This window comes from Branchiostoma floridae, chromosome 19, assembly GCF_000003815.2.
Source record: "Branchiostoma floridae strain S238N-H82 chromosome 19, Bfl_VNyyK, whole genome shotgun sequence".
Taxonomy (NCBI): domain Eukaryota; kingdom Metazoa; phylum Chordata; class Leptocardii; order Amphioxiformes; family Branchiostomatidae; genus Branchiostoma; species Branchiostoma floridae.
Window position 1 is genome coordinate 1,666,577 of NC_049997.1, and position 26,417 is coordinate 1,692,993.

Below are 26,417 nucleotides of genomic sequence, written 5' to 3' on the forward strand. Positions count from 1 at the left end.
CAAATATTCAGAAAGGCGGAGTGACTAGGGTTGGGTACCGACGGTTTTTGGCGACGCCTCAGGGGCGAGCCTAATAGTATAGTTTGCGACCGTTTGACAAGAATTCCCAAGTCCACAGGCATGTGTGGTTCAACCCTTAAAAGGGGAATGACTCGGGAAGGGGTTGACGGATCTTCATGATATTTGGAATGTAGATAGCTTCCGATATTCCTTACATAATTAAATGCTAATAATGCAAATCAGGGGCTAATTTGCATAATTAATGAGGACAGTTTATAAATACACTGCATTTCATGTTAGAATGCTAAAAATGTGTCATATGTAACTCAAAAAGAGAGATATATTAGGCTTACTGTTAAGGATGTATCAGAGTGGCAAAAACTACCAAACTTCCACAGCCATTCGTCCGCGCGTGCGCAATTGCACCATCCTTTTGAAATAGAATAACTCGGGAAGGAGTTGACGGATCAACGTGATTTTTGATATGTAGATAACTTCGGAGGTGCCTTCCATAAATGAGGGATATCAATGCAAACCAGAGGCTAATTTGCATGATTAATTAGCACAGTTTGTAAAGTCACATTATTTCATTCTCTTACTGCTTGGGCACTTAAACATGACATATGTAACTAGAAAAGAGAAATATTGGTAGACATCAATTATGCAAATTGTTACCTAATTTACATATTTAATGAAAAATTGTTATTAAAGTGTTAAATGACGAAAATTCCATATTTAAGACATTTGATAGCAACATGTACGTTTAGTTGATTATGTGGAAGTAAGTCGTGCAAATTAAGGTCTCCTTTACATAATTTATGAGAAAATGCTACAATAGTTTTCTTTGTTAATATTTCCATACTTTGAACACATTATTATTTCGGTAGGTACAGGAGATCAACTGATATATTCTATGCAAATGAGGACCTCATTTGTATACTCAATGAGAAACCTTTGTATTGTAGTCGTCTCTGTTGCTTAGGTTCTTTTTGCGTAGTCTGCATAGATTGACTGACAGAGAGACAGAGATACACACACACACACACACACACACACATATATGTATATATATATTTATATGATTATATTGATGATATGTGACGTTATGTGTAGACATAGATGTAGAAATTGTATGGAAACCGCAAAAACTAATGCAAATGTGCGAATAAAAAAAGGTCGGCAAAATGTTGCCTTCCTTTGGCATGCAATGTCCTTTTGAAATCTAAGCAGTCAAGAAGGTCGAACAATTGACTTGAACATTATACAGAAAAATTGATTTTTCATTTCATATTTTCAGATTTTATTCTTTGACCTTGGAATTGACCTTGGCATTCTGCGACATTATTATGCGCCAACATGCGTTTTTAGTTTGCAATTTACGGCAGTCATATCTATAATATTTTATTATATTATCTACTCATTTTAGTAGCTGCTTTGTATGATTTACAGTATCATCAGAAACTTGTTTGTTTGAAAACGGAAACGAAATTTGAGCCATAAAACTGAACCAACACGGTTAACTGACATGGAACCAGTCAGGATTGGTACCATGATACGAGCTTGGTTTCAATACTTACATACGAGATAAGAATTAACGTTATACAAATAGTATCGCTGTACTTACGCAAGCACGACAACAGCGAAATCCAGCCAGTTCCACGGGTCCCTCAAGTATGTGAAGTGTTGGAGGGCATACCCCCTGGCTGAGAGCTTCACCAGCATTTCTATTGTGTAAATGCCGTTGAATATGAATCTGTAGACGGAAGATACGGATTAGTGAATGAATTAGTGGATGAATAGATTAGAGAATGGCATTCTTCTTTGAATGGACGGATGAAGGAAACAACGTATGGTCTAAATTAGGCTCCTTAGAGTCTAGAAAAGTCCGTCTAGACCGTTCAGATCATACATCAAATCTGGTTAATCCAAAGTCATTAATGGCGGCAGACTATGAGACAGGAAGTCACGATGTGATTGTCATGATTCTCAGGTTGTCAGGGAGAACAGGCAGACACGCAGGCTGGATACATGTATCAGATGTATTTGCTTGACGTGAGAAAAAGCACAACTCATTGATGTTAACTCCACAGACATGGTCTATATGACAGACCAGTATTACTGTCCTGCTTGGCTGGTCCCTGAAGGCACACAGTGCTTCTCACAAAGTGTCTACCAACACGATATGTCTGGCGCCATCGCAGCTGGACTCACGCGATTAGATCCTTAAATTATATATTCATAGCAGCGGCTCGAATTCCTGCAATCCTTGGTTCCAAATGTCCCAACGGATCTCGGGACAACAAAGTGGTCGGTATATTTCATCTATTAAAATTTGACATAGATATTACGAATATCACAAAAAAAGACAATTTCAAAACTTGTCAAATGAGAGGCGCAGACAGGCTAATGAGAGCGAAGCTAACGCTGCGGTTCATAAAGTGGTTCTAGAAACTAAACCGGCCTTTGTCATCATAAACACTGAGGAAAAGGCGAGACATCGTCGTAGTTATCATGTAGCCTATTCAAATAGTATAAAATATTCTTTCTGTAGATGGTGTTCGTCAATCGAAAGCTATCCAAAGAAGATGATACAGTAATCTTCTACATTTACACAAACGTACATACAAGTGGATACACACGGAGTAACAAATAGGTATGTACATGTTATGTGAATAGCATCATGTTTCACATATTGTTTACAATACTGGTTCTCAAGAATAAACAGTATTTGACATATGCCAATTTGTACACAGAATGTAATCAAATTTATCTATCAAATGGAATGTATTAATTTTTTGTGAAGAAGCACCAAGGAAGGAACAGCTTTGTGTGTTTATATTCATCTCTTTGTAAAGTGACGTTCATCTTCAATGTCGTTTGGACAGAACGGACAGAACCTCTGGTCGCTGGAATTTCAACATTCAGGTTATGGCTGCAGAAGTTTTTCTGTGTAATTGCTGTGCAAATTTCAAAATTGTGTATATCCGAAGGGTACTTTCCTTGCAGGCGAGTTCGTAATTGATTGGTTGACAGATCATTATTATACAGGATTAGTATGTATACCTCTCCACCGTTAGAGTTCAGAATGTCATTCACACGATTCACAAAGTTAAAGTCACCAGAATGTAAATTTCACCAAGCAGATTGTTTACCAAATGATGCCAGTATTTGGTAAGTTGAATGATGATGACGATGATAAGTGTTTGGAAAGCTTCCATGAACGCTTCCATGAACGCACTGTAATGTAATTGTGTGAATATATATATATATGTACACACATATATGCATACATATATATTTAATGATGAAATTACATCGTTGCTAGGTCGGTTCGATGGAAAAGAAGAAAAGTTTCCCATTTATAGAACATGGAATTAAGTGCTTTGAGGGCCAAACGGAAGTTTTCTAATTGGTTTATTGCTTCTATAATCGATGTATGTAGGGAAACGTGAGTCCCGTTTATATGGCTACCTTATGAATGATTTAACGGGCTATAGAGTCTAAGTATAGGGTCGGGAACAATTCATACTGTACCACTATATCACCTGCAACACAGTAGCGTTGTTAATGCAAGATTGTCTTGAATCATCATTATTGTAATGATAGAAAGATTTAAACAACACCTTATTTTTGGATTATTGAAATTGATACAGCGGAAACAACTAAAGCAATCTCTCGTACACGGTGCTCTATATTGACTTCAGATGCAGAGTTCACGGTAGCCATATGACATTGTACGATCCACATACAATCGATTCTTTGTAAGTAGTTAACTAGTTAGGCAAAAGCTTGCCGGACCGGGCCTCTCAGACAACACAGTTAGGCGGACAGCCTTCTACACTAGCTGCAGCAGGCAGATTGAACAAGCTCACAGGCGCCATCGCAGTTCCTAAACTGCTCCAGTTCCAATCGCAATTCACTCAGTAAAAACCCTGTCAAATTGCTCTATCGAAATGACAAAATTCATGATATCTAAGACATGGTAGGTTCGGCACTGGCAATGTTGTATTGTTTTGTATTCCAACAAGCCTCAACATCAAAACGAGTTGAACATTATGAACATTAATTCTCTATCAGGCATAGGGGCCTGATGGTGCCACGGTGTATTAAATACGTCATCATGTTCCCACAGATGTTGGAATCCTGCATCATATGTCGGCACGATGTAACTATAGGTCTGTCATGGTCGGTCTTTTCCAATTCACGGCATCAGTCGTCCTTCATACAGTTAACGTACCGCACACTTCAAGTGAAAATCATGTAAATTCTAACTGTTTCCTCTGAATGATGTCTATGGGTTGTTTTCGTTTTTTTTTTAGGAACCCCCGGGCTAGACGACGAAGAGGAAGACAAGTCATCTTTTATGAAAAGCAAAACACATGTTCATCTCAGAAGTAAACGTCTTTCCCTGTGCTTTCTCCGAGAAAGGCAAGACGCAGCATACGTGTATTATCAGAGGTGTATTATTTATATCATCATTCCGCAGGGTCGGGGTGCTTTCAGATAGACTGCCTTGTTGCGCGTTCACAGACTGTCGTACAAAAATTCCTCCACACTAGGGCCTCACGATCTCGCCCTGGCGACGTAGGCCCCATTTCGATTTCTTGTGATTTTTGCAATCATCCTCTCTCCTATTTCATATAACGTCAATCTATCGTTCTGCAATCTGCGTTCTATGTTTGGCGCTATTCCACCGGGTAAAATATGCCAGATTATTTTCAGAAAGTGTCCAGTATGATACTGAATATATTTCTGCCCTATTGCTACTGATACAGTAAGTAGAGCAAGGTAACGGTTCCCGATCTCTGCTAGCTTTAAAAAGCCTACAGAGATTCCTGAAAACCCAACCAGCAAAATCTAATGAGGTTGTCTTAATGTTTTTAACCCTGTTATATACTACTTCAAGATGTCGTCTTAACTCCCAATATGGCCGCCAGTCTATTATGCATTCAAAGCGCGTAGCGATAAATGGTGGGTCCTTTTCTTTGTCGTAGCAGACGATTAAGGAACTACATAAAAGATTTACTGAATTTTGCAAACAAAATATGATACAAATATCTTATCTTACACCATATTACCATACTACCCAAATCTGACGGAATCTAAGTTGATTTAGATACAATTTCTATGTGCCTTGACGTTTTTTGAATTGTATTTACATAGTATTCTGAAATCAATATTTACTTCCCACATCATCAACTTTCTGTTCCACCCTCAGGTGCTCGAAGGTGTTCTTACACCGTTTTGGTGACAAATATGGCGGTAGGTCGATTTGGTATTCTGCAGCGGTTTCGCAACTTACAATTGCGCAATCAGGACCCTTGTCACGTTCCACGAATCGATTGGAGTGGCGCATATAGGCCATATTCTGCCGTTGTTTTTCATGTTTACGCCTGAGCCGCTGCAGCGCTCATTGATACTGTGACGCAGAAAGGGGCCCTCGCACACAACAGCGGGGGGCCGCGGACGTGCTGCGGCAAGGGAAGCACAGAGTCGGCCTGCCTGTACAGGGCAACACTTTCGTGGCAGTAGCAAATAGATCTTTCCAGATAGCATAATTTGAGGACGATCTAACTATCTATGGTGTGTGCGCATAGATAAAAGAAACTAAAGGAATGAAAAAAAAGATTTTGATAGAAAAAATGAGTCCATCTTAATCACTGATGATGAATATCAGATACCGTCTTAAGTCTAACCATACAAACTACATCGAATGATTCTTGTATTAACATTTCACAGATTTTCTATTTATTAGTGGATTGAAAGTACTAGTATCTCACATTACATTTTACACTTAGTATTGTCTGGTGCTGAAACATGAAATTTGATTTCTCTCTTTAACACGTCTTAAAATGAAAAATGCCTGTACAGACTAAATCAAAAGCTCTGAGGACCAACTAGCTGAAACCCTGTAGTGACGATTGTAAAAACCTGAGGAAATACGATGAGGAAATACGATTTTAAGTATCACCTCTTTTGATCGAATTGCTACGACGAAATGCATTTTGATAGTTTGTTGTCGCTGTGCGCGCTCCTTTGAGAAAAAGCATTCCAAACAAGCATCAGACAACAGCCTTGTTCAATAAGGACGTTGTGATTCTCGTCTTTAAATCCAGATTCAGTCAGTTCAGCCCCCTTTATCCACACCGGAGGAGATAGGTAAAAGGGGTACAAGACTTACAAGACTACTACTAAACTTAACGTACTAAACTTAACGACTTACAAGTCCCAGTCCTGCGCCAGGTTAGGATTTAACATGACAAATACACAATTATATGTGTACAAAAACTATAAATAAAACAATCCTAGATCCATTATGTCGACATGTACTCTCTATGTACGGCATGCTTCATTGCATAATGTGTAGAAAATTCATATTAATCAATAATGACCACCGACGAAGAATCAGGAAAAATTTGGTTTTTCTTTTTATCGCGTTTGACGTGACATCTTCACATTTTAAATCTGTATCTGTATCTAAATTTTATATAGCCGGTATAACCGCCCTTCGGCGTAACACACCAGCTTCGTAGGCACGCGGCGCGGCAGCAGCTGGTTATATTACATTGAACGACCCGTCACTCCTAGCTTTTGCACATCTACGAGGGTGGTTCAAAAAGTAATGCAATGGGTCTTACAACAGGCTCATTTTTTAATCTAATGAGTTGAAATTTGGCACAAAGGTAAAGGCATATATCATCTTGAGATTGAAATAGCTGAATTTTTTTTCAGGATTTTATAAGTGACTTAGTCGAGTTCATGATGACCACACCCTTGGTAGCCCGTTTTTAAATAGTTAATATTTGTGCCAAGTTTCGTATCTTTTAGTTAATGAAAAAGCAGTGTACACAACCCTTTAATCAACAAATCTATTATTCAAACTGCCCGTAATGTAGCAACTCACTTCATGCTAGCAGCTGTAAAAGAAGAACCGTTGAGAGTTCAGAAATGAAAATTGGCATGTAACCTATAGAGACACTAACTATTATACAGGTGAAAAGTGAGCTTCCTGCAATAGTTATAAGTGGGTCAGATCTAGAGCAACTGATCTTCTGACAAGCTTCCAAGGGTGTGGTCAACTTGAAATCAACTAAGTTGCTCCTAAAAGTCTGAAAAACAAATTGAGATATTTCAATCTCAAGATGATATATGCCTTTACCTTTGTGCCAAATTTCAACTCATTCGATTAAAAAATGAGCCTGTTGTAAGACCCATTGCATTACTTTTTGAACCATCCTCGTATCTGCAAGTGTTCTTAAAACTATCCAGAGAAGATGCCCCTACCAGGGTAGATGCCCCAACTGGGGCAACATTTCAAAATGTGCTCCAATACATGAATGCACATTTTCAAGATTTAGAAATGATTTTCTTGTCAAAATGAATTGAACCAAGCTCTGCACAGCCATACAATTTCATTCACGAAAAAGGGGGTGAGCAATTTTCCCACACATAGTAAAGCTAAGCCTGAATTATTATCGTGCACCAACCATGCGTACATGAGAGTAGATTTTCTTTTCTTTTGGGGAGCTGAAAGAACACTTTTTCGCACGCTCAGAATTACACTATGTAAAAACTAACTACTGAAACAAATGAGGCCTAGATCCTTACACCGATGCGTCAAGGCAAAAATAGCACATTTCAGGGTTCAGTCCATGTCCTAAAATCTTATATCATATATTGTATCATACAGCTATATTTCTCGATCGTTGTTTGGATTATTTCTAGCTGCACGTAGTTGTCTGATGTTGCATTCGTGTTTATACCGGATTGGTAATACATCTGTAGGCGTACTTCCCTTGTAACTAGCTGGGCAAATTGTCTTCATTGAGTGGAAAGAAACATGACCGAATTTGCGCTTGTTAGGTACTTTGCGCACATATTGTAAAGATTCTTGCCTTCAAACCTATAAATATTCCAGCTTGCGTTAGCAAATCTTATCACATGTTGGAATTCAGTGCAGCATCAATTTTTTGATTTACAAATAGAAATTAGACAATATTAAGACATGAGACCGCTACTGTGCGCACAAACGGAATAGTTTGATCGTAATCTAACCAAGCTACGGTGGTAACATTATCACTAGTGTTGCAGGCAAAATTTCCGGCAGCAGATAAACCTTCTAGATGTTTCCGTGGCTTTCTGCCGCGTGTCCCAATTGGCCAGCCGTGTGCGCAGCAGTACAAGTGGTTGCGGGAAGGAGAGACGAAGGAGGAATACAAAAGAAACAGAGAGCGGATTTGAAAATCAGTCTGTCCCTGCCTCAAAGGACCACCCAGTCGTTTCTTAAGATGAATATATGGATGAATGAATATCAGGTCCGAGGCGCTGAGGTTATATTTTGCCACCCATGTAGTTATCAGGTGCAGTTTGTCAATGCTAACGTTGGAAGCTGAGAGGCCGAGGAAAAATAGATGCCTCATATATACACTTTCTTCACAAAACCAACGGTTATGTTATTCCCGACATCACATTGCGGAAATGTTTCTGTAGGAAAAGTACCTACTTTCACGTTACATGTTACAAGTAATAGCATTCTTTCCTTTTGCAATACTCAAACCTCAAAATACAAAGATCGATGATGGAAGTTGGAATGGAGACGTACTAAAATTCGAACATGTAAAAATTCAAAGAATGTTTGCTGTTTTCGGTTTTGGTTCATTAAAGAATGGGATATTACAAATGCCTCCGTTTATTTGTTTCCTTAAAACGTAAGATCGCATATTTTACAGCGTGGAATCATTTTCTAAACGATGATGAGTTATACGATTTACGATTATGCAATTATAGTCGATATAAAACTACGTAATCTAACTAAACAAAGCATCAAATTGAAAATACAACAAAATTTACGACTTACAAACATATGTAAACGAATAGAAAAAGGATGAAAATTCAGTGGTAAAATATAATCTTTTACATCAAGTAAATAAGATATAAAGAGTCCTATTGATGCTGAATATAGGGCCTTTACTCAGGGGCTGAGGAATGAAAGTACCTGGTTCTTGACATTACGTAGGAAACTACTTGTCAATCATGGATGATGTACAACAGACATCGTGTTAGCACCATGGACAGCTCTAGTGTCCAACATGGATGGTACACAACAGACATGATGTTAGCACCATGGATAGCTCTAGTGCCCAACATGGATGATGTACAACAGACATCGTGTTAGCACCATGGACAGCTCTATTGTCCAACATGGATGATGTACAACAGACATCGTGTTAGCACCATGGACAGCTCTAGTGTCCAACATGGATGATGTACAACAGACATCGTGTTAGCACCATGGACAGCTCTAGTGTCCAACATGGATGGTACACAACAGACATGATGTTAGCACCATGGATAGCTCTAGTGCCCAACATGGATGATGTACAACAGACATCGTGTTAGCACCATGGACAGCTTTAACCCTATTCAGACCGGGCTTTTTTGGTCATCCCTGGACCGGGGGGGGGGCTTTTGAGGCCCTCCACTTCTAAGTCCTCTAACTCTTGAATGACGTGTCGTAGGGCCACCAAAGTTTCAGGACATGATATCGACATAATATCTGACAAGTATATGACGTTTGACGTTACGTTGACGTAAGATGACGTAATTATGACGTCATCAATTTGATTATATTGGCCGGACCCATGAAAAAAGGGTTTTCTCAGACAACTTCAAGTTATACTACAAAAATGTAACAACAAGTGCAGATTACAGAATAATAATGTTTATTACGACTTATATTGCCAATAGCAACATCGATGACGTCATAATGACGTCATAAAATGACGTCATGCACATCTAAGATACGAGTTAGGCTCCGCCATATTATATCCACTACCTTGAATTTTTAAAACTACTTTTTTTGCAACAAATAATCACAAAGGGCAATGGAAATAGACTAAATTCATTCATTTAGATGGTCTTTGATGAAAAAATACCAGGTAATTACAAATTTTAAGGGATAATTAGCTTGTTATTCTTGATCTGGCCATACTGTCCGCCATCTTGGATTTTGGGCTGATGACGTCATCAAATTAGCATAATTTATGCATATATAATGATGAAATATATGCTAAATAATATAACATTTTATCTATGTAACAAAATATCAGTAATATAGCAAATAAATGTGAAAAATACATTGTTAGAACCAAAAATAGTGATTTTTGGCAAAACTGCCTGTCAGCAAACGGTTGCCATGGCAACACGAAAAAATGGAAAATTTGTCAAACTTCGTAAAATTGTTGCCAACAATATTTTAGGAAAACTCACCAAATTTGGTGGCTTTAGCGTAAGGCGTTCTGGCGTTATAGGACATCGAAGTTGGCGCGGGCCTCAAAAGCCCCCCCCCCCCGGTCTGAATAGGGCTAGTGTCCAACATGGATGATGTACAACAAACATTATGTTAGCACCATGGATAGCTCTAGTGCCCAACATGGATGATGTACAACAGACATCGTGTTAGCACCATGGACAGCTCTAGTGTCCAACCATGGATGATGTACAACAGACATGATGTTAGCACCATGGACAGCTCTAGTGTCCAACATGGATGATGTACAACAGACATCGTGTTAGCACCATGGACAGCTCTATTGTCCAACATGGATGATGTACAACAGACATCGTGTTAGCACCATGGACAGCTCTAGTGCCCAACATGGATGATGTACAACAGACATCGTGTTAGCACCATGGACAGCTCTAGTGTCCAACCATGGATGATGTACAACAGACATCGTGTTAGCACCATGGACAGCTCTAGTGCCCAACATGGATGATGTACAACAGACATGATGTTAGCACCATGGACAGCTCTAGTGTCCAACATGTTTAATGTACAACAGACATCGTGTTAGCACCATGGACAGCTCTAGTGTCCAAACATGGATGGTACACAACAGACATTATGTTAGCACCATGGACAGCTCTAGTGTCGAACATGATTGATGCACAACAGGCATGGTGTTGGCACCATGGACAGCTCGAACATGCATTATACGCAGTCGAGTGTGGGCAATGCAAATCTGCGATACAAATGTACTATACATTGATAGGAGTAGCCATACTGCGACGATAACGGGGACCCAGAAACCACGAAAGGCAATAACAAATATCCGCGATGATGAAGATGCTACGGGATGATTATTAAAGATCCGGGTGAATATTTGGCCCCAAACAAGAAAAGAATAACATTGTGATGGCTGGAAATTGATGAACAACGAGTCACACACACACACACACTTCAGATAGTATCGCAAGACCACCACTACATTTCTGAACCCTAATTTTGTGCTTGACTCTTTAGTAAAGGTTTCAGTAGGATGGTTGGCAGAGATTAAAGCCAATGTTTTGGGCCAATCTTTAGAGATAAATGGATTTACTAAGGCTACAAATTGACTCATTAGTATCAAGAAACACACTGCAAAGACGATCTGCTTATGATACTATATGCTGCAACTGACTGTAATTTATCTGTTTATGTATCTAGAATATTGTTGCTGTATAATGCAACTGGTGCCTTGTCCATCCTAGCCTTCTAATGTCACGTTGCCAACATGGTTCCATTTTGGGAATCAGAAAAATAGTATCATATTGAAATTGAGAACCATAACATTTGAGAACATTTGCTTCTGGAGTTCACTTTACATTTGTGCTCATTTTGGTACATAAGTTCTATCGAAAATTCACAGCTACATTGTTTGTTCTCCATTTTCTTTACCTAACACATAGTCATTTATTTCATTACATTTAATCATTGCTTGTAATTTCCATAATGAGTGATGACGTCATATATGACTGAAAATAAAATAATGTTGACGTGACCCATGGCACGGATTCCAATGTTTCATTTACTGCAGCTGGAATATATAAATTTTATTTGACATACCGCTCTATGCATCTACATCATATCAAAGAGTTTTATCATCATTTGTCCTTACCGCTTACGTAACATAGTCAGAAACAAGAAAAGGTACTTACTCTGTGATCTTCGGCGGATCGTTCAGCGCCATGAAAACGCAGTTGACGAGGATGGTCAGCATGACTAAGGTGCTGAATAATGTGAGCTTTGGTTAAAGAAAAAGTCCGATTGTTGTAACAAGAGTTCATCAAAATACAGTATTGCGTGTTTGCCACAGTTTATTGTCTACACGCCCTTTAGTTGTTTTTCTTTCCTTCCTCTATTTTCGAGAATAGTCATGTAGTTTGAGTGATTCTTTCGTGAGAGCAAAAAACAACAGAGCACATGCACCCCAACACCCATTTGTGACGGAAGAGTGTCACAACCAACGTGTGTATTTGTTGTCCTCTCTGTCTATGACCTTTGCCTCCTCCCAATCTATTACACAGTCATTTCTTGCAATGTTTGGGACCGCATCCTTACCGCTTCGTCACAAAGCGGCAAGGATGATTAACGTATCACGAACATTCCATGTCAAGTATTAACGTCACAATACAATAGGTTTTAGTTCGGATTGCACTGACTCTGTTTAGTTCATATCTCACCGATAGTGTTCGTTTCATTTTGTACTGATGAAGGCAACAAATGGTCGTCAAAACGTTTACAGAAGAATTTAAAGAAGGTTGTGTAACGAATAAGATATTGTTGAGTATAAGACTTAGTATGGGCGCCAGTTATAATTCAATCACCTGTGACAAGTCGGCCTGATTGTTGAATGTACATTCTTACTGAAAATTAACAATTCATACGTTTTTATTACTTGAATGCGATTTTATTACTTGAATGTGATTTACCCCTTTTAGCACTTGGGACAGGTGTTTCAGCGTGTTGTTTAGCAAAACCCTGGACGACCTGAAAGCATCTAACAATGGTGGCCAAAAGATAAATATTCTATCACAAAATCATAATTAACTGGTAACGAGAAACCACCAAATGACTATTCACTGTGCTTTCCGAAATGGTGGTCCGCTGCTAACGTTAGACAGTAACATGTCGCATATACGAAGAGTGGCCGTTCTACATCATTTAAGCCTGTCATCTAACTTTAATGTGGACTTGTTCAGAAGATTTCATTTCCTATTAGGTTCATTAATGTAGGCTTTTGACTGTTGGTTTAGCCCTCTGACTGCGCGCCAGTAGACCTGTACACGTGCAGATTTGCTGTCAGGTCACGAATGGTGCCTGTCTATCTGCTCGTCAGGTCAACATGCGGCGCCAGTGTTCTTCTAGCTTCCATGAATTCTTACCAGGCCCTAGTCCACAATTTCCTTGCATTATTACCTGTGCCGAATAACTTGTATATACTGCACGTCAAACATGGTGGAAAACAAAACACATTTCATATCAAACTGTTAAAGAGCCTTTTAAAGAAGCCACTAGATTTCTTCCAAATCTCCTCATGTTTACAAACGAAAAGAAAACTACCCTCCTCCTACAATCACAGAACCGACACATTCTAGAAAAGGCGGGATTCCTCGTCTTCCACTTTCCCAGGAAAAGAAGTCGAACCCAGCAAGTTACAGTTTAGAGTTAGCTTTTATACTACAGTAGACATATTTTATACTCTTATACGCTATTTGTGTTTCCTTTCATGTTACCTAAAATTAGCCCTCGGACAAGAATTTGCAATAAACATTCACAATATTTGCAGTAAAAATGTACAATTTTCTTGCACTAGGAGTATTTGAATTGGGCAGTCCCCCGGTCCGGCTCACTTCAAAAATCCATCCAAAGTCTCCAGGGTGCCACTTATATCTATTATATGCTGTAGCACAAACTGCATAAATTATTAAGAGTGTAGCGTGCGTGGAGAGAATTCCCACGTTACACATACAATTTCCCGCCCCAAACAGAGTCTGAAACAGTGCATAGTCCAAAAGTCATATCAAATCTCCATAAAATCAATCTCTGCTTCTAGCAGCTTGAGCCAAACAAGGAGACCTTATCTCGATATGCACACGCTGGTATTCCTGGATCGAAATTTTATCCGGTAGAAAAAGTCGATAGAAAAGGTAAGCTATTCCACATCTGAGAGCGGCGAGGCCAACATAGGGGAATGTCTTGAACAAAAAAACATCACCTAAAATTAGAGTGTATTTTGAAGAAAAAAATGAAAGAGCACTGTCACAACATTATATTGTTTGCTTTCTATCATTTCTATCAACACACACCATACAGCATACCACAACACAACACAACAGGACAGGACACATCAAGGCTCTATTCACATCAGCATAATACACCGCAACACAATTGCGCATAATTGACACGAAAACCGACCGAGAATGACGACCGGTTCTCATGAAACGTTGAAGCTCCGTAACCTTAGCACCATCAGCATGCGGTTAATGCCATCTACGTGCAGCTATGTGCAAATATTGAAAGAAAACTGTTCTAAGCCACAGAGATTTCCCACAACTTCCCTTTCTGAATTATCAAACTACTCAGATAGAATCTATGCATGTACATTTGTTGTAATTTTAATAAATTGTGCCCAATATGCGTCCGGGCAATGAAGCATACAATACATTCTCGCTTTTCCAGAGACAAGAGGCGAATCACCAGTCAGTTGTGATAAATTTCTTTCGTTTGTTGCCATGGCAACAATATTTCTTTTGTAGACCTGATCGCACCCAATCGCAGGGATGTGTTAAGGACGGTGCACATTCCACTATGGCACAAGTCACTGCTTTTCTGCCATCTTTTCTCATTAATTACTGACTGCTTTGACTGATTACGTCGCTTAACTTTCACAACATGCAACATTTTATGATCCTTGTTGGTTTAAAATTGCTGTCACTGTCTCCAGCATACATGGCTGTTGTACCAAACTTTCGGTATGGTTTCTACATAGGTTGTATGAAGAATAATCACGGCAAAGTTTGACAAATTCTGGATGGCATAATCTAGTCGGACATTTCGATATAACTTTGATCTCTGATGCACCTCAACGTCAAATGAAAACTAGAGTTCCACGACACCTTCGCCGAATGGTTTCAACCTTTATGCCTACTATATTATTTATATCAATTATGTGAGCAAGGTATTTACATACATTATTTGATCACCTCCTCCACCCAAGTTGACGGTCTTTTTTAAGAAAGGCTGTAGATATCAAAACCGGAAGTTGCGCTGCAGTACCGTATCAAACCGCCAGGGGGCTCACAATCTAACCATTTTCAAGTTGCATAGAGGACTACAGTTCTCGAGTTTTGCTAGCTGGTCATCGAAACACACACACACACATACACACACACACACACACACACACACTCACACACACACACACTCACTCACACACACACACACCCTCACACACACACACACACACACACTCACACACACACACACACTCGCACACACACACACGCACGCACACACACACACACGCACACACACACACGCGCGAGCTCATGCCTCCATGAAATATCAAGAGCTTTTGTAATATTATCCATCGTTCATTTCTGCAGTTATCCTCATTAGAATGTCTTACTATTTTGTCAAAAACAAATTAGAGATTAAACGTTAAGGGGCTCAAACGTGCCCCACTTTGTCATGACGCTAAAAGCTATCTACCACCTAAATGTCAAGGCCATATCATGTCCGGGACAAGAGATATATTGAAGAAACTGCTATGATAGAATATTCTTATTACTTTTGCAAATGTACTCCTATTTTGCATAATTAGTATTTCACTTTGTACAAAACCGTCTTAGGTATGTACATACAAAAAACCATGAAAATGCGTTGTTCCTTTCTTGAGTTATCCTCTTCATGGAACGGAGTGGGTTTATAAAACTCACTCCGTTCCATATAGACACCCATACCACTTATTTCTGCTTGAAATAGGAAGAGAATCATTATCAAACATTTTAACAATGTCTTTTGTTAATGAAAAAGAATTTACGGCATGGGGAACTCGACCCACACATGTCTGATCACATTTCACCCTTGTTTTTTTTCGCCACTTACCTTCTGATTTGCAAAAAACGAATACCTGGAAAGTAATGACTGCAATGACTTGAAATTTGGAGGATATTAAAAAATGGCTTCAAACTACGAAGCTGTGCCTCAAAATTTGAGTTGTGCTTATCATTTCTGGGTGAGGCCGAGGACTTACTGATCACCCCTCGTAGATCCCTCGTAGATCCCAATTGAAATAATAAATATCACATTGTATCACGCGTTACTTAAGCTATCAGCATACGAAAAATGATGATGATCCGTTCATCCTTTCTTGACTTATTCTCTTTCAAATTCTGAAACTAAACATATACCTCTTACTCTCTGCCCTCTTTCTCAGCTATCTACATACCAAAAATAATGACGATCCATCAACACGTTCATATTTTCTCATTGATTATACAAATGTAGTCTTCATTTGCGTAGTTAATATGTACTGACATTTCTCGCCTTCTCAGCTATATATGTGACAAGTTTGAAAGTACTATCATGGAATGCAGTGGATTTCTAAACTTTCCTCATTACTCATGCAAATCCATCATGTAAGTCATCACTTAAGCCCCTAGGGGGTCCATTATCAAACGTGACCTTTGTTTTTCTGACCCCTACCCACCTACCAAATATAATCAGCATCCATTCACGGCCTCTCGAGTAACACTGTTCACACACACACACACATACATACACACACACACACACGCACATACACATACGCACACAAACACACACACACACACACACACACACACACACACACACACACACACACGAAGGTATCTACACATGTAGCGGAAGGATATGAATGTGTGAGCGTGAAGAGTGCCAGGCGGCGCAGCGGGTTGAAGGGTGACAGGAGGAAGCATCCGTTCGTTGTGCTGAAACGGAAGATAGTCCTGTCCTTGGCGATCACCACGAACGTCTGGAAAGAGTAAAAAGACAAAGGTAAAACAAGGGATTGGCATTACGTATGACTTCATATACCCAGTCTTTAATCCAGGATGAAAAGATTCAGAATTTTATGAACGAGGCAAGTCATGATTGACTTTACTTGAGACTTCTTGCCACAGACTTAGGCATGGCAAACAATTTTCATTTCTGTCATTACACGTTACAAAATATGTTAACATTTTGGTTGCATACAACAATGTGCACTGATAGGAGTGACAATGATTTCAGCATCGCGAATTTCTTTTCACGTTCAGTTCCGACATGAGAGGCTACACATACATGGTTTTATGGAAAGAGATGCCTTGAACATATTGTAATACCGATCTCTCTCTCTCTCTCTCTCTCTCTCTCTCTCTCTCTCTCTCTCTCTCTCTCTCTCTCTCTCTCTCTCTCTCTGTTTCACTCAAATAAGTAGATTGATAGGAAAGTAAATGGGTGAATCTGACCCACCCCTTCCATAAATCAGAGAAAAAAGTTTATCGGTGGATGGCTAGGTCTGAAATGATAGCGACGCTATCAGGGGGAATGGAGGGCAAAATAGAAATTTAACATTACTAAAGGTTGTCGTTACACCAGCATATTAGGCCACACCAGATTTATTTGTTGTTTCTCGGAAATTCTTGTCATAAATAAATTGGACCGATAGGCCGAAAGAAAGAAATTCAAAAGGTCTGGGGGGAAGGTATTCGGCTTAAATACAACAAAAACAACAGCCTGAGGAGTTTAATTGCACGTTTTATACAGTCATGAATCCATTCCTTTGATTTGTTACTAATGTTCTGAATGTCTACCTTGTTCCCCCAACGACCTGGAGGTCAAGGGACTAGGTAGGTTGGTACGTTCTGAATAAAAGGCATTGTTTTTATACTGAAATCTATGTGGTTTTGGATCGCAATATTTACAGGTTTCTGATACACACAGTACGACCAAGCACGCGTACGTAAAAGTACACAAAACGCGTATCGCGCGTACGAAAAATGTCAATACGGACTTCACACGTACTCTCAAGGCAGAGGTTGGTGGGGGAAATCGTCACATTTTCCTTATATGCAGTCTTTTTCGATCAGCTGGCATATAAGGGACAGGTCACGATTTTCCCAACCAACCTCTGCTTGGAGATCACTTCATACGGACTTGATGTACACACTCGCATGCACCCTATCAAATAACGTGCATTTATCGCTAGTTCTTCCACCACGGTAATGGTAAATGCTATGTGTATATCTTATTGGGTTGGCATGTACAGTTAGAAAGCAATTGGACTTGTTTATCGGTTCAGGGGCGGGAAAAAACCTGTTACATCTGTACCTGAATAACCGGTGTAACCGCCTGTCGGCGTGAATGAATTTAATAATGCAATAATTTTTTCAAAAGATCTGGGGTGAATATATTCAGTGTATATGAATTCATTTAAATGTGGCAACGCTCGAGCTCATAATGCAAATGTAGGTAAACACACAAAAGATGGTTTTGTTGTAAGGAAGCCGACATTTAGTCCTACCTGACTGTAAAATGGTTAACTGTGAGTTCTGATAGTAGCTTGAATTGCTCAGCTAGTAGAATATCAAGATTCATTGTATATTTCTATTTTGTAGTTAGCCGTACGAAAGACACTATGTTTTGTTGCGCCAGTAAAGCTTTATGTATTCATGTGCCTAGTGTATAGCGGTATAATCGCCCGTCGGCGTAATACCCCTGTCACTTTTGGCAAAAATCGATCGGGCGACGATTCTGCGGCAATCGCCCGAGTCTCGCTTATAATAATAACTTATTGCACAACAATTGTACAAGGTACAAAGTATGGTTACATGTGACAGGGACGGTTTTCAGGTGAAAAATCCTCTGTCGATCTTAAATATGGCCAATCTTCCATCGATACGCCCGACGATCGTGGGTAATGTGACCTGGGTTACAGCTTCGCAGGCACGCGGCAGCAGCTGGTTATATCACAGTGTCACTCCAAACCGTGGTATATCCATCTGTAGGCACTGCTTAAGGCTCCTACAGTACAGGTTCCCCTCTAAGATTACATTTTTAAACTATCTGTATAGCTATCACTTTCTTTGGGGTTTGTCTCGAAGTACCTCTTGAGATCTGTATCGAAATGTCTTGGCCATTAGCGCTAAGCAACTCCAGGAATATTATCGCCCGAGATTGTCCTTTGAATGGCATATACTGATGTTGATGCTAGCATGAATGTGTGCGACAAGTGCTCTGAATCCATATGACCACTTTGCTTGAGAAAAAGAAATCATAGTACGTGTAGAAAAGGAGGCATTGTTGTTATTCCCCAGGCCGGAGTCAAAGCGGCTGTGTAGCCGGTAACTACCCATTCCAGCCCGCCATGAAATGTGCAGGCACGGATGATTAATGCTCGTTTCGTGACAAAGACAAATCAAAACTCATCCATTAACCAGAATAGCAGGAGGATATGTTCTTAGATAAATTAAAAGAATCGGTTCCAATAGATGTTCGATGGTACATGTGTGTGTACAAGGGGGAGGGGTGTCGATCGAGGGGGTGGGAGAGGATTATAGCTGAACAGGTTCAGACAGTGTTGCATTCATTGTGATCAGAATAAAAGATTCCTGTTTTAAACTTCCGTATTTCAGTTTGCTCAATATTTCCGTCTCAAAAGCGTCTTGTAAACCTAAAAGGGGTGGAATGAAAGAATATGAAGCGAAGTGCAGCAAATTTGAAAAACCATTCTGAAACTGTACATTCTCTCCACACAACAGCAAGGAGAAACACCCTTATAGCAGAGGCGGCCCCGAAATCGATTTTGAATAGAATTGTAATGGACAAAGGCAGAATGCGTGCGCATGTGCTGGTAAGGAGGCGGGGAGCACTGCGCTGGGGTAAGGCCGGCAGATGGATCTGGAGAGAAGGGAAACATTTTCGATCAACTTTCCAGCCGTTCCGTCTGACAAATGGTTACTGTGATTGACGATCGCCCACAAGTTTATACCGGCTCTGTTCCTTAAAGATATCCATAACGTATATCTGTGAATCTTTATTGTATATATTTTGACATGTTCATGTTCAATTACTGTTTAATTTTAATGTTGACGTACATCCTTTGTACTTGAATACAGTAGTTTCACAATATATTTCATATAGAATATGCAAACACTATATCCCCTTATAATTCTCACACATTAGTGAGAAAAGAAAGATCTTCTGGTCTTCTGCTTGCTTCGGTTAGTCTCTACTTCTAAAAGCTCTGACACAGACAGCTATGGTTCTATTTCAAAGCAAAAGCCCATGAGCCCATGAGAAATGCTGGGGTAGAACCCCCCCCCTCCATTTGCATGGGCAAAACTTGGGTGATATTAGTGAAACCTAGGGGTGCTGACACTGTATGGAACAGTTCACTTCGTACAGCTGTTACTCCTTACTCCCGTCGGAAATCAGCATATTCTCTAATATGTATTTTGTCGTGTGAGTAGAAATCGTATTTCCTGAGAGAACAATTCTTGTTACTTAAGTTATTTATCAATTAAGATAATTCTGCTGTTGACATGTATTTGAAACAAGACGGATACAATGTGGATATTGCAGCATCTAGAATTCAGACCAAATGGAAATGCCGTGATTCGCTGTGTTCTGTGCTTTCTTCATTTTCCCCGTTTCTGCAATGGTGACTGCTATCAAGAACGTCCTTGCTGCTTTGAAGTATGAACTGAAGCTATTTACAAAGTCCCCAGCTGCACAGCTCAATATCGCCCCGCATCGTGATGTGAATAGACTTGAGGCGTGCCGCCGATGGCAAGCTGGTTATATGCCCTACCTGGTGCGTTCTGTCTTATCCAAGGGGTGGAAGTACATTTTGAGCTATTGAAAGTTACAAATTACAGAATATACACCATAGCCGAAATCAGGACTTGCGATTTATTTTACTCTATTCTTCATTGTTTTTGCTATCTTAGATACTGGATGATGTAAGATCAGCGTGTGCCATGACGCGTGCAGAAGGTGAAATTCTGTTTGTCTACCATAACGGTAAGGATACACCAGCTCCTTCCCTTGCCAACATGGTCACACCAGCGACCAAATTGCAAATACTACGAAGAATTCTCAGGGGCTTATAACTACTGGAAATGTTGTGCGCGAGTAGTTATTTTTCAATAATTTATTGCTAGAGAATTTGAACAATTTCGATGGCGACCATAGCGGCTTGACATCTTAGAGTTGATCGTGCATTTATTCCTGAGTCTCCGCGCCGCGAATCGCTCAGCAGGAAAGGGAGGGGCTGTTCTCAATGCGCCGCGACTATGATGGATGGGGCAAGTCCCAAGCCGCAGTCGATAATGGTTTGGGGAATGGAAAATGTAGGACTCAGGTCGATTTCGTGTTCAAATTTGAATGGAGCCGCAATTTTGCAGCCTGTGCTTCCGAATTATATTTTCTGTTCCAAACTGTGTTCCGACTTAGGGAATATTCTTGCTAGAGCGAATCAGACGCATAGGAGTGGTTTAGGTTCATCATATTGTCAGAACAGTAGCGGAAAATTTGCAACGCAACGCTTTAACATAAATCGCCTCGAGGGAGTAATACTGGGAGGGGCCATAACGGCCAGCCATACATTCAGACATTCTCACCGAATTTTTTCGTTCGACATTTGGAACCTTGTAGACGAATGCTGATGTTAGCGCACCACACGTTGGAAGATAATGTAGTATATGTAAATATCAAGCTAGATTTAAGTTTTTTTTTAACTTGTCAACTTTCATAGAAAGACTAACTCTGCAGTACGATGGATTGCGATATTTCTTACCATCACCAGAGGGGATAAACACCGAATACATTTTGTTGACATATGATACAAACATTTAGCTGTACACTTCTATTGACGTTGTGTGCTTTAGATACTGCAACCACAGCTTCAAGTTGAATGTCGTGCTAGAAATAAGATAAAAAAGAAATACAGTAGAAAACATTTACCCATGTATTAGCCAAACCATTGAATAGATAAGTAAGTAAGTAAATGAATAAAAGGATCTCTCGTGGTCTTAGGAAATTATTGTCTAGTCCGAAACCAGTAACATTAGTAAGGCCGATGAAATGGTGGAAGATACGGGCGTGAACTTCAGATTTCTATGCAGATTGGTATGCAGGACATGTCTGGCACGTGCAGGGCTTAAAGATGCGATATCTCAAAAATAGTAAAAACCTTTGTTCGCAAAGGGGACGTATTTAAAGAGGAATATTTTGGTTTCCAGGACGTATATCTTATTTGTCGAGCGTATCGAATAGGGAGTTTATCGACCGCCCCGCGCCGCGCATGCTGAATGTGTGAAACTATGTGGATGTGGCGCACCGGAGCAAGGGTCATGGAAACCCAATTACAGATAGTATTTAATCCAAATGCTTCCATGTGACTCTGAAAATACTATATGTAGGAAAATACTTGAATGCGTTTGATCATTTATAGCAGGTGTACCCGAAACTGTACCTACGCCCCCTACCCATGAAGTCAGGCATTGCAACTCTAATGGCTTCTCTGCCGCAGCAATATGAGAAATCAGGGATCTTCACAACCAAGCCGCACTGCCGGCTCTTGTGGACACTAGAACACTCACCCATTTGGTCTTGTAGTAATCGTCGATTTCTTCTATAGGTCTTCCAACCAGTTCAATAGGAACTTCCCCATACTTATCAGGAAGGGCTGATCCAGCCTCCAGTTTTTTGTTGGGCTGTAGTTCTTCCACTTCTTCATCCTCCTCCTCCTCCCCCGCTTCCTGGCGTTCCTTCTTCCTTTTCTCTTCCTCTTTGATCCGCGCCTCTATATCTTTCAGAGTCTGCGGAGACAAGGCTTTCCAAATGCCACCCAAGTCCACCACCTTGTCCGGCATTGCTGTTAAGGGAGGGGGGAAGGGGTAACCCGGAACGCGGTGGTGAAAATTCCTGCGAAAACGGTCCCTCTCTCAGTACGGCGGCATTTCCATGTTAAATTGTTCAATCCGGCGGTATCGATCCAGCTCCCTACATGCCAAATTACCCGTAATGGCGCCTATGGACGATGGGAAATGCATGCCAGTACTGACATCATGTCTCAAGGCATCAAATTATAGAGTGATCTGCAGCGCTGATAAGTTCCATGTGTACACCATTAGCTGATTACTAATCCCAAATTCACACACCTTTGGTGAAGACGAGCTCAGGTGGAAAGAACAACAGTGGGTACCATCAGTGTCCTACCAAACCACATTGTGAAAATCCAAGCTCCTCTCCAAAATGGACGGTCTTCCCTGGCTCGATGACGGCGCTGGCCATTTCGATGGTCCGAATTTCAGTGATTTCGACGCTGCATCTCCCGTGTTCCGTAAGGAATGTCTGTTTCTGCTGTTTCTAGGCCTCTCTTGGTGAAAAGAGTCGAGATAGACTGATGCCATGAATTGTTTCCGTGCGGCCCCCGAAAAATTTTTATGGTTATGCGAATGTTAATGTCCAGAACCTGCGGCCCGCGCAAACGTCACTCCCGTTCTTGCTTAGCTGCGCGTTAACCAAATAAAGTAGAGAAGGGCTGCATGCACAATGAGGACTGGTGCCGCCTTCAAACAGCAAAAATCGATACAAGAGGAATCAGTAAAATTATTTGATCCTCCCGTACATAGGTGCTACTCAGGCCAGTACCTTAAAAGGGAATAGTCTGACGACATCGAGTCCCAAATTTGCGCGGAGGAATACCTGCCCGCCGCTCCATCGCGCAGGAATTTTTGCAGTAAACGTTCCATCCATCTCTCGCACATTCCCCTTATGGGGCCTCGCAGTTTGCAGAGGGAGCAAATCAAATTAATTCACTCTGGTCACGTGATCAACCGAATGGAACACAAATTAGCCGGATTTCAATACACCGTGAATTATTGAAAGGCCCGCATTGGTATATTATCAAGTAGGAGGGATCATAGTGCTGCTCCTAAGAGCAATTCAAAGGGTTAACATAAGGCACCGGAGATATTTCCTTTTTTTTGGAAACGATGGTATTTCATTCCATCCACTGTTGTCGGTAGCAACGAGCATTTTTCTTGCTGCGTGACGGACCAACCCCGCTCGTGCCTGCCCAATCATGGCCATTTACGCCATTATCTCTTCAGGCAGCAGATGAACCCGGCAGAATTTAATTTATGCACCAAACGACCTTGTAACTTAGCTCCTTTGGTTTGTGCGTGGAAGAGTCTCTTTTATTGTATGATTTTACCTGAAGCCCCCGGTGTTGTTTCGGGTGGAGGGGGGTAGAGTACTTATTGATGATTGTTCTCATGGACAATGGCGACCACAGGGGAACAGAGACTGCAGGTCCCGTGAAAGGAAGAAGGCAATATGGGGGAGGCTGACTGCGACTAGGAAGTTGGTGACAGATAACGTTAGCACAATAGAACGTCTCAAGCAATTGAAATGTGATTATTTGACATTTCCGAGTGCATCTCCGTCTGACATCATCCACTCAAAATACGTCATGTCAATGCTCCTTTATTTCGACATGGTATATCTATAGTAGTAATATATGTATATAGGTTAGTAGCAATAAAGCTACAAAACAACTTTCATGGAAGTAAAGGTCTCGTGTTTCAAGCTACTTTATCGAATAATTTATCAATAAATGAGAGATCGTATTTACCAAAAACATTTATGATAAGTTTTTGTTTTCAAAATTACAATAGGGCAGACTATTCTGTATTGCACCTAAATATATCTCAGAATCCCAAGTTCCAACATCAGTTCTGTGTGACACAGGGCATTGAAAGTAATCCTAAGGCCGAGGAAAAGTATCATTCATGGTGGTATTTCGACTAAGATCCGATAAGGACGGTAGGTAGGTAGGTAGGTAGGCTGTGTCGGCAGGTGTTTGCAGGGTAACCAGAAACACAGCATTTGTTTTGGTAAGCCTAAGCGGTCTGATGTCCAGACTACCGGGCCGTGGTCGGTCATCATTCAAGACCCCGGGCTCAGGACTCACCTGTACATCACGTCTATATTTCTGTTATATTTCCAGGGTGAAAATCGTTTCTACTAATCTAAGATAGGTTAAGATAGTATCTACCTATCTAACGTCCGTGTTTCGCATATTGGAAGTGCCCATCGTCCAGTTGGGTCACGTGGATGAATACCCCACTAACAGCGCGGGTTGTCCCAGTTTATGAATATTTCATCGGTTGCAGGTTTTGGCGGCGTCTCTTTATAGTCTGCAATTGGGATGAAAACGTCACGACCTGTGATTTCTGATGACCAAACGGGACCCATCCATTTGTTGATGACGTTGTTCGCAGGCTATGCTTAATCGTATCCGTGTGGGGGTGGGTTCGTTGCAAACCAGAGAAGGCTGTCACATGTAGATTTAAGAAGACGTTTCAGAAGCCACACGTAATAAGGTTGTGAGTAGTGATAAGTTTACGCAGCACGCGCTTCCGGATGATTATCATGATTGTCCTCAATCATAACACTCTTATATGGAATTCTTGGATTTCGTCAGTACGCACTGCTCAGTATGCTGATTTTCTTCTTTCATTAATTTGTGAACCAGTAGATGATGTTTACACAACTTTATGTTGTACATAAAGTACACAACTTTAACGTTATGTGAGGCGCCCTGGTTGGCCGAACCTGTTGTGTTCCCTGTTCAGCCCTGAAAAAAACTAGGGTCGGTAGCTAGGGATTATCTTTTTTAGACTTGGGTCAAAAATCTAGTGATACAATGTAAAACTAAAAATCCACACATTTATATTATCAATGCCAAAGTAAAATTCTGTGCATAATTCTGTGCATACAAAAAACACATCTATCCTTCATTAGATAGGGCAAATAGTATTTTTTTAGTTGAATGGGAAGCGGGCTAAATTAGAATTTTACCTGGAACCTATTTGACTCCACTGCCCAACCCAAAAATTAGAAAGGCTAGGGTCGGCAGTGTTTCCAAGAGTAGGTAGGGAAACAGGAAACACAACATTTTTTCCCAGGCCTAACCGATGAAATCCCCCCTCCCCATTTTACGCTGCACATAATTACCCGGATGTATTTCAAAACATCGCCTACGATAAAACAAAGTCGCGATAGGGTGGATTGAGGTTGACATGGATGAGACTAATTGATCATCAACAACCGGCCATCTCATCTAAATGCGTATGCTCTGCTGTCGATAATTTAATTGTGAAAAGGGTGATGGAAGGGAGTAAAAGCTTTAAAGTCTATTTGTTGAGTGGCACTGTGACCAACAGTGCCTGAAAGATATGTGCTTTTATAATCTAATATAGTAGAAGGGCAAATCAGACGAAGTGTTGTCTAGAACCAAGCTTACAGTTGTCGTTCAAACCCTAACGCGATTTATTACAAGAATTTGGAGACCTCATATCTCCATGAAATATTCTAAGTATGCAAATTAAGAGGCAATTTGCATAACTTGCATTTCGTTATGTACATCTCTGTCCAAGCCACTGCATACTAGATATCATGAATATCCGTCGCTCCTTTGTTCAGTATTGCCCTTTGAGGTTTTGACAAGAATACCCCTGCAGGTCCATAGCAAGCTGCGTGTCACCGATCTTGTACC

General features: G+C 40.5%; 1 protein-coding gene across 5 annotated transcripts in view; it reads right to left on the minus strand.

The window, feature by feature from the left end:
• The window catches only part of LOC118406715 (sodium channel protein type 4 subunit alpha-like), a 72,964-nt gene extending 49,374 nt beyond the window's left edge, over nucleotides 1–23,590 (minus strand). For all 5 annotated transcript variants that reach the window (XM_035806983.1, XM_035806986.1, XM_035806987.1 and 2 more), the window contains exons 1-4: nucleotides 22,453–23,590; nucleotides 16,723–16,841; nucleotides 11,980–12,060; nucleotides 1,625–1,753 (exon numbers count right to left, since the gene is read on the minus strand). In XM_035806983.1, coding sequence (XP_035662876.1) covers nucleotides 1,625–1,753; nucleotides 11,980–12,060; nucleotides 16,723–16,841; nucleotides 22,453–22,725 — 602 coding nt within the window. In that variant the 5' untranslated portion in view covers nucleotides 22,726–23,590. The remainder of the gene's footprint in view (nucleotides 1–1,624; nucleotides 1,754–11,979; nucleotides 12,061–16,722; nucleotides 16,842–22,452) is intronic.
• Between the last annotated feature and the right edge of the window lie 2,827 nt (nucleotides 23,591–26,417).